Consider the following 21015-nt stretch of genomic DNA (forward strand, 5'->3'; position numbering starts at 1 on the left):
CACATAGGTGGAAACAGTCACGTACGCACGCACCGATGGCTCGTGTGCACACACAAACACACAGATGAGGTGATGGTAAACAGATACGGAAACTGAGCCATCCTGACAAATCAATATAGTGCACTGAAAGTCTATTTTGTTTCAACAATATCGAATGGGGAAGAGGCATTTGTTGACAGTTAAAACATCAGCAATCTACAGGCTCCTCCCCTTTGGTGATGTAGCCTTGTGATAAGACGCAACCTTCTTAATGACTAATTTCTCTATCCCAGTCCCGGCTCCTCTCTATCCTACAAGTTCCTTCATGCATGCAATGTCCTGATCCGATTGCGTCTGACCTTTTCGTTTTTAAACACAAAACCCGAGATTTTTGTCAGTGTCCGGCATGGGAGATCAGAAAGAGCCGCCGATGGTGCACCGATCTACTTCATTTAGTATCAAGAGTCTGCTGCTTCCCTCAAAATGTGACAAACAGGACTCGGTGCTCCCAGAAAAAAACACTGTTTCTTCGGGTTCTGATTCGGAAAAATCTCTGGATCCTGATATGGAATCTGCACCTTTGAACCCAGAGAAACCGAAGGAGGAGGACGAGGGTACCGAGCGGGCGACAGAGCCTAGCAAAAATGGGAAATATGATAAACCGCCATTCAGCTACAACGCCTTGATTATGATGGCTATCAGACAGAGTCCTGAGAAGAGACTGACTCTGAACGGTATCTATGAGTTTATCATGAAGAACTTTCCATATTACCGGGAGCACAAGCAAGGCTGGCAAAACTCTATCCGCCACAACTTGAGCCTCAATAAATGTTTTGTGAAAGTGCCAAGGCATTACGACGACCCGGGCAAAGGGAACTACTGGATGTTGGACCCTTCGAGCGACGATGTGTTTATTGGTGGAACTACGGGAAAACTTCGGAGACGCTCTGCTACCTCAAGGGGTAAACTGGCGATGAAACGGGGACTACGCTTTGCGCCTCTCAGTTTGGGAATAAACGACAGGGCGAACAACCCTCTGTATTGGCAAATCTCTCCGTTTTTATCGTTGCACCATCCCCATTACAATGGATCATCTGCAGGATTTCTGAACCAAGGGCACGCGTATGGGTCTCTACTCCCCGGGGTGGACCAGCTGAGTAACGGGGACCTTACACGCCATCTAGGTGGATCTGTCGGTGCTCTGGGTTTGTCAAACAGTTACGGTGTAAGCACGTCTGGGCTACTATCGGGACAGAGTGGCTACTTTGTCTCAGGGAGCCAGCACCCGCCGCCGCATCTCCAGCAGAGCGCGCAGGGCTATGGTGTGCCGACGAGCTCGCCACAAACACTGATCTCGAACTCTCTAAGAACGTCCCTACCGTCTTTTTCACCGGGAATTTCTAGCGGGTTTCCAGGAGTGTTGTCCCATCAAAAGAGGGTCACTCCAAATGCTTTCTTAAACTGATTGCACAACTACAACATGGGGAGGACATACAAAAGCACCATATAAATGGCAATTATAGGGTAAACAAACAGTGATCACAAATTAGGTCAGAAACAATAATTCCTCAAAACAGATATGGCCATAGTAGCATATGTATCCTGAAGTGCAACGATTTATTATTTTGCGTTGAAAGACAAACTTTGTTACCTGTGGGTTGTAAAATGTAACTATAGACTTGCCAAAGGTAACTTTATTTCGGGCTATTTATATCGTACAGATTTTCATTATTTGAATAATTTATTTATGTTTTGTATTTATTGTACAATGTATTTACATTTTATTGTCAGTGTTTTCATCAGTAGGCATATTGAATAAAAAACACAGTTTATTCATTATTTATATGAGACTTAATTTAGAAATCGTTTTGGGGGGAAACGTCATACAGATCAGGGTTAAGACACGCGGGAGAAAATAAAAGCCTACAAAAGTCATATCTTCTCAGGTTCTCTGTCCAGAGACTCCAATGTAGGCTACTGCTGTAGGCCTATCTGTAATGTATGCTACACATTTTAGAGAGAAGTAGAGTTTTGTGTGTACTCTTAAATTAACGATAGCCTATTTTGTCACCTATTTTGTTGATGGGGCCGAAATAAGCACATGTAGATTAAAGGACACAACAGTGCATGACAATGCAGGCCTCCTCGTGTGAAGACTACCTACGTCTTTCATATAAAGCTCTTGAGGTTTCAGTTCCTCGTTAAAACCAGTTCCGGTTGTCTTGACACTTGCCATGTTTGATAAAGGTGTTATAGGCTACTACCTATTCAGGTCTGCAAGTTAAGAGTCTGATCATTTAGTCCTATTACATCAAGCACACATTTGGCAAACAGGCGTATAATATCCACACCAATATAGCATTTATCATCTAAATCAGTGGTTCCTATTTTTTTCTTAGTCACGTCTACACCTTACAATTATACACAATACGATAAGGCCTACCAGCTTCCTATATATAACCCTGACAAAATGACAAAAATGTAATATGCCCATGTGTGGGGCGGCAGGTAGCCTAGCGGAGCGTTGGGCCAGTAAACGAAAGGACACTGGTTCCAATCACCAAGCTGACTAGGTGAAAAATCTGTCGATGTGCCCCTACTTGCTCTTGTAAATCGCTTTGGATAAGAGCGTCTGCTAAATGACTCAAATGTAAAAAAAACAAAAAAACAAAAAAAAAAAAACGTAAATTTATCCTGTAAATTAAGACTATACTCTGAGCTGTAAATTGCCTTACGCTTTCAGTAATAGGCTATATCCAACCTCACATTCTGAGAATAATGGTTTGAAATAGTCTAGGCCTATTCAAATAAATAGAACAACATCATTCATCACTGATACTTCTGGAATCTGGTTTGCATAACACTGGGTTTGGGCCTACAGAACCACAGTTTGGCAAACGCTGATCCAAATAAATAACATTCTGCATTGTTATTGTAATGACCAATTAATTAAGATTCCATTATCCAATAGGCCTATTTACAAGCAAAATAGTATAATATTCAGGAGAGTAATGCGCTGATTCACACACATTTTGGCCTAAAATTTGACAGATTTCTTTCCTTTGTTGGAAAGACTATATACATGTTTATTTATTTCACAACATTGTATTTTGGATGTTGACGATTTTTTTGTAAATGTTCTTTCAAAGTTTTGCACTTTTTGTTGTTAGAATAGGCCTACCTAATGTATGAGTATTGTCTGTTTTTGTTGCTGTATGTTTTGAAAAAAATAAACTTGATTAAAGTATAAGACATTACACTTTGCTATAGGTTTGCTATGTGTAGCATGAATGAAAGAACAACACAAACCTAATGTACGGGTTATACATTCAGACACGCTATAGTCAGAGGAAAGAATATGCAGCCTATGTAGCTAGCATAGCAAAATATTTGTTTTATCAACGGAAACAAATATGCACATGTTTATGGCTGGAAAAGGATAGCAAATTCACGTAAAATTGGGCTTCAAGTCTTCACCCTAAAAGTATCTCACCCCATACTCTTCTGCTGCTGAATCTCACAAGGTGAATGGAAAATATAAATATAGAGGATAGGTTATGTTTCTAAAACAACGACTCCCCTTTCAATGCAAACCACAGTATAACCTTTCTGTCAAGACCATCAGCCCAAGTAATTAATTAATTTCAAATGATTGAAATAGGCAGGATAGGGTCATTTGTTCTGTGTGCAATTAGGTTACTTTGTCAATTATTTGTATTTCTGTGGATAAAAATATATAAATGGTGTCATAAAATAGTAAAAACATTTGTAAATTCAATTGAAATGTGTGGTGAGTTTTCGATACGCATGGTATTTGATACAACTGCAGTGAAACGATCGATGTCCGCTTTTCCTGTTCATAAACAACTATGCCGTGGGGTGACATGGCCTACAGATTTCATGTTTCTGAGATGCGGCGTATACTGCCATTCTTCATTTCAAAGCAATAGGCTACAAAGTATTTCATATATATGCCTATTCATTTGTAATTAATAGGCAGATATATATTAAACATAATAAACATACATTGATTGTGTTTTGTCAGTACAAAATGGTAGGTTACAAAATGGCCCAATTCCACCTAAAATACACAGGCATGCCACCCATGCCAAATGTATTGAAATTGACCAAATCAATTGAAGCTCTCACAATATGTCTAGTGTAGAACTATATGCCTACTTTGTTATAAAACCATTTGGACAGAAGCGACTTATTCATAATATTACATATTACTTAATCATAAAATTACATATTACATATTATATGTAGGCTATATTACAACGATTCCACCCTATTTGCAGGGTTTGAGGTAAGGGGATGATTTAAGAGTTACGATTAATGTCATGTTTAAGGACCATATAGGTCTGTAACTAACCCAAGCCTTCCACAAAAACAATTAAAATATAGGGTACTAAATAAAAGTGTACTAATGGACTCAAAAAATAGTCAGGAAGTGTTGGCTTAATATGTGTAGATACAAATTATTTGAGTTATAGGGCTGCATATAGGCCTACCTTTCATACACCATTCAAACCGAATATTTCCGTTGAATCATTAATTTAATTGGTACGTCCCAAAAATATAAATACAAAATAATAGGCCCAATGGTAAAAGCTACTTCATGAGTAGCCAGAAGCTATGTGGGAGAAGATGCCTCTCAGTTGAGACAAAAGTTTGCTAGTTGGTCCGAGTTGTTATGGGGGCTAATTTTAATCTAATGTTTAGAAAGGTGGTTTGAGACAAAAACGTAGAGAAGTGAAACCATATTAGAAAATAAATAAATTAACATCAGAATTAACTTTGATGTGAAGAGAACCGCACCACATCTCACAAAGGTTAGCCTATATGCCCCATGTCTTATATGCTATAGAAAAGCAACAACAATATTCTCCCTATGTTCAGGATTATTGTATAGCCATGGCGTTGGCACTTTTCAAAACAAAAACGAGTTGGACCAAGAGAGGCATGAATTGTTCTGGCGTCAAACAATGCTGCTGGCGGTGTGAGCTGTCTGAACATGGCTCCAGGAACATGTGTGAACTGGTGAATATAAAAAGTAGAAGTATTACTATGCTACTTATTTTGAGGATGTATTCACTTAAACCTTATCCATACACATATGTTTCCACATGCCATAGATAGAATTAGTGCATCAAATTGATTTAAGTATTGTTTAAGTTTTACAACGCGTGCAAGATTACTCAGTGTGCGGGAATAGACCTATATATCTTGGGGTGATCATTCTTATGTTTGTTGGCCATATAGGCTAGCACATTGGACATCTAGCATTGTAATGGTATAAGGTTACTTTGGTCACGATCCTCCACAATTGATATGCATTATTGCATTTCTACTAGAGCATAGGCTAATGATATCAGAATTGAACTATTTCAAGAATCTATAATCTCGAGAACGGTCAAACATTTCCACATAAAACACTTTAGATACATTGTTATTATGGATTAGTTGAAATAATTCATCCGATATTAATTTGATATAGTTTAAACTGGGTGCTACAGTAGCGTTAAAGAAGAAAACAACTAGCCTAAACCCAACAAGCAGGTATGGATCATGTTGAGTACGTTCATTTAATTGACTATTATAGGAAATAATAAACCATAAACCGCTACAGTGATAACTTGAGGTTGTTAATATGAAATAGTTTCATAACAAGATGCATGTTATATCTAATAATGACATCAGAAGTAAGCCTTTAGCCACAACATTCAACATAAGTCAAATTGCCTATAGGCTACTAGGCCCCAACCATGGCTATCCATTACCCCTAAGAACAGAAGGCATACCCATAACCCATAGGGATGAATCCCCTAGCTGACAAGGTAAAAATCTGTCATTCTACCCATGAACAAGGCAGTTAACCCACTGTTCCTAGGCCGTCATTGTAAATAAGAATTTGTTCTTAACTGACTTGCCTAGTTAAATAAAGGTTAAATAAAAATAACATGATGCTGCCACCAAAACACTTTAATACAAAGTGAAAAGAAAGATGCCTGTGTTAAAAAATCCTCTCCAAATCATGCTTTCTGTTTGCAACAAGGCTGTTAAGTAATATTGCAAGACAACATGGCAAACAAATTCACATTTTGGCCTAAATTAAATACTACAGGGTTGGGTCAAATCCAATACAACAGAACAGATGGTGATAAAGATGGGAAAATGACTGAATAAAATAAATAATTAAAATACTGAGCTATATTGTATGCTCTAAAACAATGGGAAAATATATTATTTTATATTAATACAATTGCTTTTTCTCAAAAAGGTAGGGTTCAAAATTATTGCCACCCCCGTTTTCAATACCTCACCTTGCAAGGATGACAGCACTGAGAGTTGGAATTCACAATGGGAGGGATATTAGACCATTCCTCCATACAGAATCCTTCCAGATCCTTGATATCCTTTGTCTGCGCTTATGGACTGCCCTCTTCAATTCAAACCACAGGTTTTCAATGGATTTCAAGTCTGGAGACTGAGATGGCCATTGTTACTTTTGTGGCTAACTAACCATTTCTTTGTGGATTTTGATGTGTGCTTGGGGTTATTGTTTTGCTGGAAGATCCACTTCTGGCCATGTTTTAGACTCCTGGCAGAGGCAACCAGGTTGTTGGGTAAAGTTCATGCCCTTGACCCTAGGAAAGACCCCAGGACCAGTGGAAACAAAATAGCACCATAACATTAAAGATATACCACCATATTATAAAGCAGGTATGTTTTTTTTCTTCTAGTGATGCATTCCCATTTCGACACTAAACCCATCACTGGTGTGCATGGCCAAAGAGCTCAATTTTCAGGTCATCCAACAAATGTAAATGCCTGGAGTTTGTTAAACAGCATTGGTGCATGGATTGGATCTGGTGCTTTGGTCACCAGTCCCTCCCCCCTCTTACTTGAGGAGCAATAGAGAACAAAAGAGGAAAGGCCTAAACCCCCACTTGTGCCATGTCATGAGGATACCTGGACCACAGATGTGCCTTTTGTAAAGTAAATCAGGTGAGTAGGACTTTAAGGCTACTTTGAACGTTTTGGAAATGAAAATGGAATAGGACTGACGTGCATAATACATGAAATATAACAAAACATACTTTTGCAACTCAAATGTTGATTATTTGTTCTATTGGCATCCAAACTGTATTTTCATATCTAATGTATAATGGTGGTGGCCTGCTAAATGGCCCGTTAAGAGTGTGTGTTTTGAACACATTCGTGTTCCTGAACCTTTCAGGAATGTGGTCATAGTAGTGAATAGCTCCAACTGTTCAAATATGAGAGCGAAATTTGTAGAAAGAACAAGTTACATTTCTTATTTGTCTCTATTGCGGAAATATTTTTTTTTTTTTACAAAAACTAAATATGTTGATACATGAACTTGCTGACACGGAGTTCTTTATGAACTCATGTGAAGTTCAAGTCCAATTAATTTGAATGTGCTTGTTAAGACCCATGGAAGTTAGGGTGCATTATTGAAGTCATTTAAAAGACAAATGAGGAACAATATGAGATTAATGTTGATACCATGAATATAGCATATACTTTCAAAACTTAATATAACATTAATATAACTTTCAAAATATAATATAACTTAATATAACATTGGATATTATTTTAATCGTGCAACATTTCAACAGCATTAGTTTATATGCATGATGTGTGGTTGCACAATAGTATGTCTGAATCCCCACTCATTTGGTGTAATCATATGTATACATTTGGGTATATATGTTACGTTGTATAAATGACTGGAGACAGGCATAAGAATACCTAATAGGGGGTTTTAATACTCCACCCAAAAAAACAACATGCAATGAAAAGGCACAGGGACGAAGCCCAAAACAAACATGTATACAAAACCACAGGGATGTAACCCAAACAAAAGAGGGAGGTTAAACCTCTAATAAACCTCTAGTAAAGGTTAAAAAAAGGCCATGGTGGCAAAGTAAATACAATATAGCAAGTAAAACACTGGAATGGTAGATTTGCAATGGAAGAATGTGCTGAGTTGAAATAAAAATAATGGGGTGCAAAGGAGCAAAATAAATAAATTAATTAAATACAGTAGGGAAAGAGGTAGTTGTTTGGGCTAAATTATAGGTGGGCTATGTACAGGTGCAGTCATCTGTGAGCTGCTCTGACAGTTGGTGCTTAAAGCTATTGAGGGAGATAAGTGTTTCCAGTTTCAGAGATTTTTGTAGTTCGGTCCAGTCATTGGCAGCAGAGAACTGGAAGGAGAGGCGGCCAAAGAAAGAATTGGTTTTGGGGGTGACTAGAGAGATATACCTGATGGAGCGTGTGCTACAGGTGGGAGATGCTATGGTGACCAGCGAGCTGAGATAAGGGGGGACTTTACCTAGCAGGGTCTTGTAGATGACATGGAGCCAGTGGGTTTGGCGACGAGTATGAAGCGAGGGCCAGCCAACGAGAGCGTACAGGTCGCAATGGTGGGTAGTATATGGGGCTTTGGTGACAAAACGGATTGCACTGTGATAGACTGCATCCAATTTGTTGAGTAGGGTATTGGAGGCTATTTTGTAAATGAAATCGCCAAAGTCGAGGATTGCTAGGATGGTCAGTTTTACAAGGGTATGTTTGACAGCATGAGTGAAGGATGCTTTGTTGCGAAATAGGAAGCCAATTCTAGATTTAACTTTGGATTGGAGATGTTTGATATGGGTCTGGAAGGAGAGTTTACAGTCTAACCAGACACCTAAGTATTTGTAGTTGTCCACATAATCTAAGTCCGAGCCGTCCAGAGTAGTGATGTTGGACAGGCGGGTAGGTGCAGGTAGCGATCGGTTGAAGAGCATGCATTTAGTTTTACTTGTATTTAAGAGCAATTGGAGACCACGGAAGGAGAGTTGTATGGCATTGAAGCTTGCCTGGAGGGTTGTTTACACAGTGTCCAAAGAAGGGCCAGAAGTATACAGAATGGTGTCGTCTGCGTAGAGGTGGATCAGAGACTCACCAGCAGCAAGAGCGACCTCATTGATGTATACAGAGAAGAGAGTCGGTCCAAGAATGGAACCCTGTGGCACCCCAATAGAGACTGCCAGAGGTCCGGACAGCAGACCCTCCGATTTGACACACTGAACTCTATCAGAGACGTAGTTGGTGAACCAGGCGAGGCAATCATTTGAGAAACCAAGGCTGTCGAGTCTGCCGATGAGGATATGGTGATTGACAGAGTCGAAAGCCTTGGCCAGATCAATGAATACGGCTGCACAGTAATGTTTCTTATCGATGGCGGTTAAGATATCGTTTAGGACCTTGAGCGTGGCTGAGGTGCACCCATGACCAGCTCTGAAACCAGATTGCATAGCAGAGAAGGTATGGTGAGATTCAAAATTGTCGGTAATCTGTTTGTTGACTTGGCTTTCGAAGACCTTAGAAAGGCATGGTAGGATAGATATAGGTCTGTAGCAGTTTGGGTCAAGAGTGTCCCCCCCCCCTTTGAAGAGGGGGATGACCGCAGCTGCTTTCCAATCTTTGGGAATCTCAGACGACATGAAAGAGAGGTTGAACAGGCTAGTAATAGGGGTCTTGCGTGAAGCCCCAGATCGAGGGAGATTATCAGTGGTCTTGTATGTCTTCCATTTCCTAATAATTGCTCTCAGTTGATTTATTCAAACCAAGCTGCTTACCTATTGCAGATTCAGTCTTCCCAGCCTGGTGCAGGTCTACAATTTTGTTTCTGGTGTCCTTTGACAGCTCTTTGGTCTTGGCCATAGTGGAGTTTGGAGTGTGACTGTTTGAGGTTGTGGACAGGTGTCTTTTATACTGATAACAAGTTCAAACTGGTTCCTTTAATACAGGTAACGAGTGGAAGACATAGGAGCCTCTTAAAGAAGAAGTTACAGGTCTGTGAGAGCCAGAAATCTTGCTTGTTTGTCGGTGACCAAATACTTATTTTCCACCATAATTTGCAAAAAAAATCATTAAAAATCCTACAATGTGATTTTCTGGATTTTGTTTTCTCATTTTGTCTGTTATAGTTGAAGTGTACCTATGATGAAAATTACAGGCCTCTCTCATCTTTTTAAGTGGGAGAACTTGCACACTTGGTGGCTGACTAAATACTTTTTTGCCCCACTGTATATACAATTACTTATCAGGGGAAATGGGAACCAGGTGTGCTTAATTAAACAGTTCAGTGATGCCTGCACCTCAGGAGCTGGTGCACAGAAAGAGCAGCAGAACCGGGGGAATCCATGACAATATACATGTGGATTTGTACAAGTTTAAGACACCTGAAATGGCTTAATACCACTTCATTCATCACCCAACCCCCCCCCACCAACATAAAATATTTGTAGAATTGTAAAAACAATTCTGCTTCTCATAGTAGAATGAGAATCAATCAATGAATAAGGAAAATAGTTTTGTAGAAAGCTATCTGCTATAATGCATACCTAACATTTGTTCTAAAACATCTGCAGAAATGACAGAAAAAAATGAGAATAGGGTTTGTTTTGAAGAAGAAATATACAGTAGCTATCTAGATGAACACTTTTTTTTTTATTATTTGCAAATTTATAAAGGAAACATAGACCCAAAATAGCTCACTTCATAAAAATCATAAAATTATTGATAAAGGATTTCAAGAGGATGAGTCAGAAAAGAGTAACTTAATTTAGTTAGTCAATATTGATCTTATAGAAATGTTATTACTATCTGTGATATTCATAGCCGTACTGTAAACTATTATTTAAAAACAATCCTGTTTACCCTATGCACTATATTATTCAGTATATTATCCAGAGCTATAACACATTCAGGAAAGCAGCTTCTATCCCCAAGCCATAAGACTACTAAGTAGTTAACTAAATGGCTACAAGGACTACAGTATCTGAGTTGACCCTTGTCACAGGGCTCTACACACTCATGCACACTGCCACTCCAACACTCACTCCATCATTTGCTCACACACACACATACATTTATACTGACTCTACACACACGCATACCCACTCACATACAATCATCATATACGCGCCAGCTACTCTGTTTATCATATATTGTGATGCCTATTCACCTGACCTCTATACATATCTACCTCTTTCATTCCAATATCCCTTCACATTGTAAATATGGAACTGGAACTGACTGTGTATATAGTACGCTTACTTATTTTCTCGTGTTCTTATTTCCAGTTCTCATTTGTTGTGTTCTACCTTATGTTATTTTTAGTATTATTTTGTTATTTTTTACACCACTGTTGGTTTTAGAGCTTGCAAGAAAGGCATTTCACTGTACCTGTGCATGTGACATTAAAACTCTTGAAACTGAAACTCACAGCAGAAAAGTATTCTGACAACATAAAACGGAACTGCTTGGTCTTTAGTATTACACGGCATCAGGGCTGTAGCTACATATGGGGACACTGAGGTCTGGACCTCTAATTTTTTCAAGAAAAATGTAAGAACTAAGTTAGGGTCTCAACTTACTGTTGAGAGTTAGAATAGTAGAATACACAAGGTGCAATTTCGAAATTTGGTTGTACATCAGTCGTTTTCCTCTTGTTATACAGTATGTCACTAACAGACAGTCACTCAATTAGCCCGTGTCATTTTGTAGATTGGTAAATTAGTCAAGTTAGTCTAGCCAGCTATCTTAATTTGTTGTAATCATTGCCAAATTACCGACAGGGCATGCTGGGCATAGTGGCCAGTGGCCCTGACCTCCAGAGGGCCCCCATTGATTTTGTTAGTCACTTTCACTCAGATATCATATTAACATGGCATAAGCTTTTAAAACTGAAATCATTTCTCCATACCCCATGGCAAAATGCGTAGAAATGCAGGAAATTATCTGTAAAACTATACAACAACAAAAAGTTATGTAAAGCAAATGTATTTGTTTAGCGTTTGTTAATAAAATACTTGTTTTGCTAACAGATGCCTCTGTACAGCAAGTATTAAAATATAGTTTTTAATCCTGGTGCTGAGTTAATATGAGCTAATTAGTAGCGGCTAATTGTATAGCTAATAGGTTGCATGTTTGTAGATCAACTGAGGTGAATGACGCTAGAGCAACCAATGTGATAGAGGCTAAGTACATTTTTTTCTTGTTTTTTCTGTTCTCCAAATAACATTTTAGCGTTTTTAAATGATATAGAAATGCAGTAAATGATCTTAAACTTTCTTAAAATGTATTGGACCACATTCCCCAGTCAAAAAATCCTTCAGGATTCCAATAAAAACATCTGATTTTGGAATCTATCCTATACAAATTTATAGTCCAATAGGACTGGTTCCAATACCTGACTGTTTTTTTTCTATTTGATTCTTGTCTTGGCATCCAATAGGATCCTATAGGATAAAATCCGATAGGACTGGTTCTGAAATCTGATATGATTTTTCTTCTCGGGATCTACCAGAAATCATAAAAACGGATTGACTTGCCTATAATAAGGCACACATATTTAGCAATAGCAAACAAGAAAAGGAAAAAAAATCTTGTCTGCTATAACAATAGTGACTCAAAAATGACATACAAATGGCTACAACTTTGATAGCTGGATATCTTGCTAGTCAGCCGACAGGCAACATTTGGCTAACAGTAGTTATTAGCTAGCATAAAAATGAGTGCATAAAATGCTGTAAGATTACGAAAATGTGACTAAAACATTGGCAACTGCGTCAGGGAACATAAGGAAACAAATACTGCACTCACAGTTCTTGAATTCACACACAGTAAATGATAAAACAGTTCGAATAACAACGTTAGAAACCTGGACATTGTCTGCACAGCCACAGGTGGCGAGCTAAACTTAGGAGTTAGGCTAATTAACACTGCAAGCTCATGCTAGCTGTGACTTCCTTAGTCACTCTTAAAGGGACAGGCTTTCCTACAGGGGAATAAAACAAAAATTAATATAGAACTGTTTTTTTCCGATCAATTAACATTTAGAAAGTAATGTTGTTTTATTGTACTGGAACTAATGACAACAGACCATAATTTAATGGGTTCAATTAAGAAAAAAAAGTTATAATATGATTCTGATTGGGGTGACAAAATCCTACTAGATTTGTCAAAAACCTATAGGATACATTTTATTTTAATCCATCTGTCTGCATATTTCAAGACATGGCATATGAGGGTGAAGTGATACCCAATGGGTTAGAAAATATTCTACCCAATCACCCATTATTAACACAATGGCAAAGACAACCGTTTTATCTAAATGGTGAAAGTGTGTTCCGCGACAGGGAGAAACAAAATGGTGCAGTTTTACTTGTGAATTCCAATAGGAAAAAAGTAGTCCAATAGGATTCTGATAGAGGCGATACAAAATCCTATAGGATTGCGAGAATTCTATAGGATCCAATAGGATTACTTTTAGCCCAATTTAATTCAAATGGGATTCTGATACAGGTGACACAAACTCCTGTAGGACTGCAAGAATCATATATGATTCTATTGGAAAAATCACTAATCCTATAGGATTCTTTTACTATGGTTCCTTAAACTGTGTCAAAACATTTAGCTTAAAGTGGCAATCAGTAGGTTAAACAATAACAAAGTTTCTTTAAAAAGCTGAGGGATGCAGCTGGAGAAATGTAACAACTCTTAATGAATAGACAGAGCTACGGATGCAAGGACTGGCCATCCATGATATTAAAATTATAGTTTTAACCATGTTTTGAGGGTATACAGTTTGTTTACATTTACTTTATTTACAAATATTGGAGTTAAAGAAGTTTATATTTTGAGTTCTGATGGGGTACAGCAGTTGAACCAAGTTGATGAGGGATTTATGAGTTATATTCTTCAAGAATCAATAGGTATATGTCAATAACTTATAAGTAAAAAAATGGATGCCGCAACTAGTGTGGTACCACTGTTAAATAATTGTTTAAATTACTAACATAAATCATATACATTATTGAATTTGAAAGACTAAAAAGGTTTGGTAGCAGGAATAGTAGCACCAGAATCTTTCTAATCTATTTCATTGTCCATTTCCTATAAAAGATGAGCATTGAGGGTTTCCAAATAACACATAAAGCAAAGTCAAAATCTAAGATTGCTAGTAGTTGTATGCCATTTTAGCACAAACTCAATGCGCTTTGGCTGAGGTTGACCTCTTGAACCCGCAATCTACATCACTAACAACATCGGTGACCTTGCAACATTTGCTTCGGTTTTCTGGGACATTTCTACATTATTTTGAAACAAACAAGCAGAAATCGATGTGCTTAAACCTCCATGGCCACGTTTCGCCCCCGCCCCTGGTAAGGATTGCGTGCATAATCATAGAACCACGGTTGGCTCTGGGAGCATGCACACCCAGGCAAGATGACCTTCCCCAAACTGGCAGTGAAGCGAGGGCGCCAGTGTGCATGCGCAGTTGCATCCGCAGGGTTCCGTGACAACACTAATAGTCAGCATGGATCACTGGCACGCAGTCACTTCTAATTAGAATTATTTCAATCTTCTACTGTCTTTACTGTCAGAGCTCCAATCTTGGTTTTCAGAGATGCCTACAATCTCCTGACTCTACCCTCCCTGTCCCTCCATTTGAGCTTTCTTCGTTTAGGGTTCGCCATTTACAAAAACAAAGGTCGGCTGACACACTCCACTTCTTCCCATCATTGCAGTGTGTTATGTATGCATGCTTTCAAATGCCATCTGATTTAAAGTACGCAAATTGTCAGTTCTACTCGGCAGGTAGCCTAGTGGTTAGAGCGTTGGGCCAGTAACCAAAAGATTGCTAGATTGAATCCCTGAGCTGATAAGGTAAAAATCTGTTGTTCTGCCCCTGAACAAGGCAGTTAACCCATTGTTCCTAGGCTGTCATTGTAAATAAGAATTTGTTCTTAACTGAGTTGCCTAGTTAAATAAAGGTTAAATATAAAAAATAAAAATACTATTTGGCGGATGTCATTTTCAGTGCCTTTAGTTCATAATCATTCATGTTAACTTCATAGTGTTGGGAAAGATACTGTCAATGAAATGTTGATTTGGTTATAACTTCAAAATACCACAAACATGTCTGTTTTATCGTACCATCACATTTCCAGAATTTTTTCCCGAATTGTTTTCCCAATAGCTGTTAAGTGCTAGCCTAAGGTATATTCAACATTGATTAATTTATTGATAACCTTATGCACTCTTTTTGTGACAAAGTCATGGGTAAATCTTGCTCGCTCAAGGCTAATTGCCAAGCTTTTGTAGTTATGAAAGCCTTGACCTCTTGAAAGCTGGAATGAAAATGAGGTGAGATTGTACATAACCAATGAAAGAGCTTGAATTGGATAGGTTGAGATTTTTTTTAGTATACAGACAGTGATGTCTGAGCCCCTTATGCTCCCACTTAGGCTCTGCGGAGAAGGAGGATGTGTAGGAAGGTGTGCAAAGACGAAAGGTGGAAGAGTTGGAGTTCTCACTAAAATTGTGTGGAAAACGAGAGTTGAGGGCGAGGGCAAGCTGAATGACAGATACGGCCTCAGCTACAACATGGCGTCCGCGCCATCCTCACCCTGGGAAAAGAAAGGCACCTTTTGAGGTAAAGAGAAACACAATGCCATCAATGACAAACTATTGGTTTAGCATCTAAATCTTTTAGTTGATAGTTGAGTAAGATCGTTTCGTAATTAATCACTGCAAAGTTGTTTTTAAATGGGTTGCTGAACTGGGCAAGTGTGCATATACTTATGAAAAATCAGACACATTTGAATATCACACCTTTATGTAATATAATATATGCCATTTAGGATATGCTTTTCTACAAAGCGACTTATAGTCATGCGTGCATACATTTTAAGTATGCGTGGTCTCAGGAATCGAACCCCCTATCCTGGCATAGGAAGCGCCATGCTCTACCAACTCAGCTAGAGGACCACAAGTGAGTTTAACTTACTACATCTTTCTCAATTTACATAGCTACTGTATACAACGTTTGCTATTCATGCAGACAATCTACATATAAGTAAGTACAAATATATAGGAAATGTAAATATCTAAAGGGTACAAATGGTAACCTCTGTCTTCATATGCCTTTTTTTGGCAGCAGGAATTAAGGAAATGCAGAAGTTAGGACTTTAAAACCACACTCTGTATGATGCATTCCATAAGAGCAACAGGGTACTTTTTTCAACATTATTTTAAGCTATACATTATTGGTGGAAATATTACAAATATGGCCTTAATGGTAGTAATAATGATAACAATAACATCACACTGGGCACAAACTGGTTTAATCAACGCTGTTTCAACTTAATTTGTCAACGTATTGTGAAATTTAACCACATAATTATGTTGTCATGGTAACCGATTTTCAACATAGACATACCTTGTTATACAATATGTTGAATTTGTACCTTTGAAACAACGTTAGATTTCAACGTTATATCCACTACCAGAAAAAAACAATAGGTTGGGCAGCACCTCCTACTGGAGAGTTTATCATCTACAGCTATCCTTTTGGTCTCCAATTTAGGGTTTCAAAGGCCCAGTGCAGTCAAAAATTTGATTTACCTGTGCTGTATATATATTTCCACACTATGAGGTTGGAATAATACTGTGCAATTGTGAAAATTATGAAAATTCCTTTTAGTTTAAGAGCTGTTTGAAAAGACTACCTAAAATGTCTGCCTGTTTTGGTGAGATGAAGTTTTGGCCTTCTTGGTGACATCACCAGGTGGTAAATTAGTTAACAGACCAATAAGAGAGTTCCAAACCTCTCTGCCAATTACAGCTAGTTCTCAGTTTTCCCCTCGGCAGTCAGACTCCTCCCATACAGTCATTGCAAAATTCTTGCTTGAGAAATTGCTATTTGCTAAGAAGCTATTTTTGTTTCTTTTTGACCATTTTAATTCGAAAACAATCACAGTAAGGTACTTAATTGTTACCCAGAAATTATTTTATATTGAGATAAAAACTGCTGCATTGAACCTTTAAACAACCCGTGCTTTTTTTATTTTTTTTATTTTACCTTTATTTTACTAGGCAAGTCAGTTTAGAACAAATTCGTATTTTCAATGACGGCCTAGGATCAGTGGGTTAGCTTAGCTGTGATATATGTCACTGACTCCTTCCAATGTGCTATCATGAGAATGATTGTTTAGAGATCTCCACTTAATAACTAAATAGATTCCCTGTTATTATCGAAGCCATTCCAAAGAGTAGGTTTAACAGAGCAAATTAAATGAAAGCATACTTTATAAGTCATTTACTGTAACAGCAATGATAGTAGGCCTATATAAAATGTGCGGAGTCATCAACAGCTAGTGTTTTAATTCAACCCAGGGTTTAAATAAAAATATAGAATGCATATAGGCCTATGGTTTCAAATATAGGTTGATTTCAAATTTAATCTACAAGTTAAGAATTCATGTATTGGATTCACATCTACATCTCAACCAAATGCCAAAGTTAAATCATTGGATTAAATCAAATCAAACTTTATTTAAAGTACATTTAAAGTTTTGATTTAATTGAGTCCTATTCTTTAACTTAGATTTTTGGTTGAGATGAAGACATTTCAGATTTAAATATGATGATTTTTCACACGGTAGATGTTGACGTGAGGAGATGTGAATCCAACATATCAATTATTACTTTGTAGACAAACTGGATATTGAATTGTGGTTGGTTGAAGAAGATATATCTTCTGCTTGGATAGTTCCATCTGTGCCACTGACTTAGTCTGGTTGAATTCCAGTTTGTCTACAAATTAATAATTGATATGTTGGATTCACATCTCCTCACGTCAACATCTACCGTGTGAAAAATCAACATATTTAAATCTGAAATGTCATAGACTACAAATTGCAAAAAATTATGTTTTAATGGAGAATTAGACAGGTCTGAGGCCGAAAAAGAAAGCGATTTTATGTCTAAAAAAGTGTAGTGTAGTTCCAGCTTCATGGCAAAAAAAGTAATTCACTACTGAAAACACAACCAATATTTGAATTTAGTTCAACAACCACCAAGCTACTGTCAAATGTAGTTACATTACCTGTTGAACTAAATGTAGTTCACTACTCTTCAACACTGAACACATTTAGATGACAACTAAACCGAAAATCTGATATTGTTTTTCCATTGGAATTTGCCTGTACTTTTAGATGGCTGCAAAGCATAATGATAACACATCAAGAATTCAACAAACTTCTGGCTGTCTTTTTGAGTGGGTGAATAAAGGTTGAAATATAATTCAACAACGTCTAAACCAAATATTACCCAAATAGCCATCTGAAATCACGTGGTGTGCGCAGTGGGATAGTTTAGCAGAAACGTTTATCCAAAGTTACTTTCAGCGTATAAACATTCAATTTTATATAGCATATATGGTGTGGGAATCAAAATCATAACTCTAACTGCATTTAAAGCCTATTATTGAAGTAGGAATTTAATCTTCCCAAATTAAGGAAGTAGTGTTCAATGATAATGAAAATAGATACATTGAGAAAAATATGAACTAAAAAACAGAAAAACAGATAGAGATTTTCTGTATGAGTTATGCCATTGGTAAGACATTTTACTTTATATAAAACATGTATTAAGGTGAAGTCTAAAATTGTTTGATTATAATTCATTTTATTTCAAAATATGTTTTTGTGTTAGGGCCACCATCATTGCTTTAAATGAATTATTGATTACTCTGTTATAAAAACAAACTTTAAGAACTTCCTACAGAGTAGCCTTCTACATAGTCAAGACATACTTTCCCTAAATAATGAAAGAAATTATACAATGGGAAGGAAGTAAGTTTGTAAAAAATAACTGGTATCTAAACTTGAGTAGTTTTTTCAAATATTTTAAATTATTCTGTAATATTGTCTTGACTATTTAAAAACATATTTAAGGGTTCTTTGAACAACGTTTCGGAAATTAAAATTAAATAGGACTGAAGTGCATAATATATTAAATATAACATGTTTTCCAAAAATACTTTTGCTACTTAAACGTTGATTATTTGTATTATTGGCATTCTAACTGTATATTTTCGTTTCTAATGATAATGATGGTGGCCCGTTAAATGGCCGGATTGTTTGTTATTACACCAATAAGGGAACAACTTTGTCTTCCTCCTGGAATTTGGCTATGGGAATTTGAATTTGCTGATATCGAATAGATGTTAAAAACTTTTGAACATGACAACATACCATGACCTAGGTCTGACACTATCTAATGTTGGGATGGATATTCCATTAATTATCAATGATAGAAGGATAGAGGAGAAAGAGCCCACTGGACAAAGACGTCAATTCAACGTCTATTTGACATTGGTTCAACGTAATTTCATTGAAATTAAGTGGGTGTGCCCAGTGGAAAAGATATATGCAGCAGGGCATAATTCATTTTGCTGGAATAATTTTGAAAAAGTAATAGGAGCTGCGATGTCATTGGCATAGGCCTATGAACGATGGAACAACATGGAAATATTTTTCAAAAATATAATTGGTTTTAGTACATCGCCACGAGTGCAGGTTTCATAGAACACACTGTTGAGCAGCCTCTCTAGACTACTATAGGCCTATGGTATAGGCCTGTAGTAGTTGGCTGCTGGGGGGCAAGGAGACCCTCAGCTCCGCTAAAACCATTGACAACTACGTGCAGTTTAAGGGATCGTTAAATAAATGTTATTACTATTTGATTTTAATATCATCACGTATTGAGCATAGTCTGAACTACAAATGACAGATTATTCAATGCAATTGCGCACATTTAGCTCTATCAAAATTATATAGCAAGTAAATGCATGCTATTCATGATCAGTAAACATAAATGAATCATGCAATTTCAGATACGTGAAGGTACCTATCAATTTGGCATGTAACTAGCTAACATCATTTAGCTTGCTTCGTCAAAGATTAGGCTTTTGAAAAGAGGTTGCTGTCATCACCATTATAGATGGCAAACAAATCAAGCAGTATTTGGATATAGTAATCTAGATAGTTTATCCTCTGAAAGTTCGCTTGTTAACTAGTCATATTGACGTGATCTGTTCTCATCTAGCTAGCCAATTTGATGTGGTCCATCAATCACTGCAGTCCAGTGGTCACCAACCTTTCCTGAGTCAAAGATCACTTTCGCAGTCAAAAAGCAAGCCCAGATGTACCGCTCAGATTTCTTTAAAAAAAATAGCCTTAAAAACAAGAACCTGATAAAAACAGTTATCTACTTCCTTCTGAATGAGGTTTGTGCAGTAGGCAAAATACATTATCACATCATATTGGTTATATGTCTGGCCTGCCAATATGGTTATTTTTTTCAGACCATATTATGTTTCAAAAGTCAAGCTTTAACAGTTGGTGTAGCACTTGATATGCACAGCTGAGCAAAAATTGAAACAAGTAGCAAATAATTTACTTTTTTATTTTACTGGACTGACGGTACCTGCATCTGATGGTCATGGTGCATTCAAAACAACTGGGAACTTGGAATAAACGAGGTCAAATCATGACGTCAGTGAATTTCAGGTCGGAAAGTCGGAGCTCTAGAAAGATGCCCGAGATTCCGAGTTGGATGACCGTTCAAAAGATTTTCCACTGTTGGATCTCGTTTTTTTTCCGAGTTCCCGGTTGTCTTGAACGCACCGAAGACAGAAGTTTGAGATTTCCCAGTTCCCAGTTGTTTTTTGCATGGCATTAGTCTCAGTGGAGTGAGAGAGATGTTAACACATGTTTCCCATGCCAATAAAGCCCCTTGAATTGAATTGAATTGAGAGAGAGAGAGCAGCAGAGGGTCCGCCACTCATTGTCCCTACTCTATTCTTCTTTTCCTCTCATGAGACTGACCACCTGATGGCGAAACTCGAGTCGCACCGCATCTGCCTCAGGCACAAATTCATGTTGTTCCTATGACCAGAGAAGATGAAATACTCCTCGATATTAAAACGGACACGACGAGCTGCTAATAATAGTACAAACGCAGGGCTATCAATACAATTGACTACTAATTCATTTCAGCTGCAAGTAGAGATTCGTGCGTTTTATGTTTTATAGTGTTGAATAAAAAGTACTGACCGTGTTGAATAAAACTTCATGAACTCACTCATAAAAACAGCAGCTC

The 21015-nt window shown here is 37.5% G+C and overlaps 1 protein-coding gene across 1 annotated transcript; it reads left to right on the top strand.

Moving 5' to 3' along the window:
* Window positions 1–204: 204 nt before the first annotated feature.
* Window positions 205–3719, top strand: LOC135511124 (forkhead box protein G1-like). Its single transcript, XM_064932687.1, has one exon. It carries the CDS (start codon window positions 386–388, stop codon window positions 1442–1444), a length of 1059 nt encoding a protein of 352 aa, XP_064788759.1. The 5' UTR covers window positions 205–385; the 3' UTR covers window positions 1445–3719.
* The last annotated feature ends 17296 nt before the right edge of the window (window positions 3720–21015 follow it).

Source organism: Oncorhynchus masou, chromosome 23 (genome assembly GCF_036934945.1).
Source record: "Oncorhynchus masou masou isolate Uvic2021 chromosome 23, UVic_Omas_1.1, whole genome shotgun sequence".
Classification (NCBI taxonomy): domain Eukaryota; kingdom Metazoa; phylum Chordata; class Actinopteri; order Salmoniformes; family Salmonidae; genus Oncorhynchus; species Oncorhynchus masou.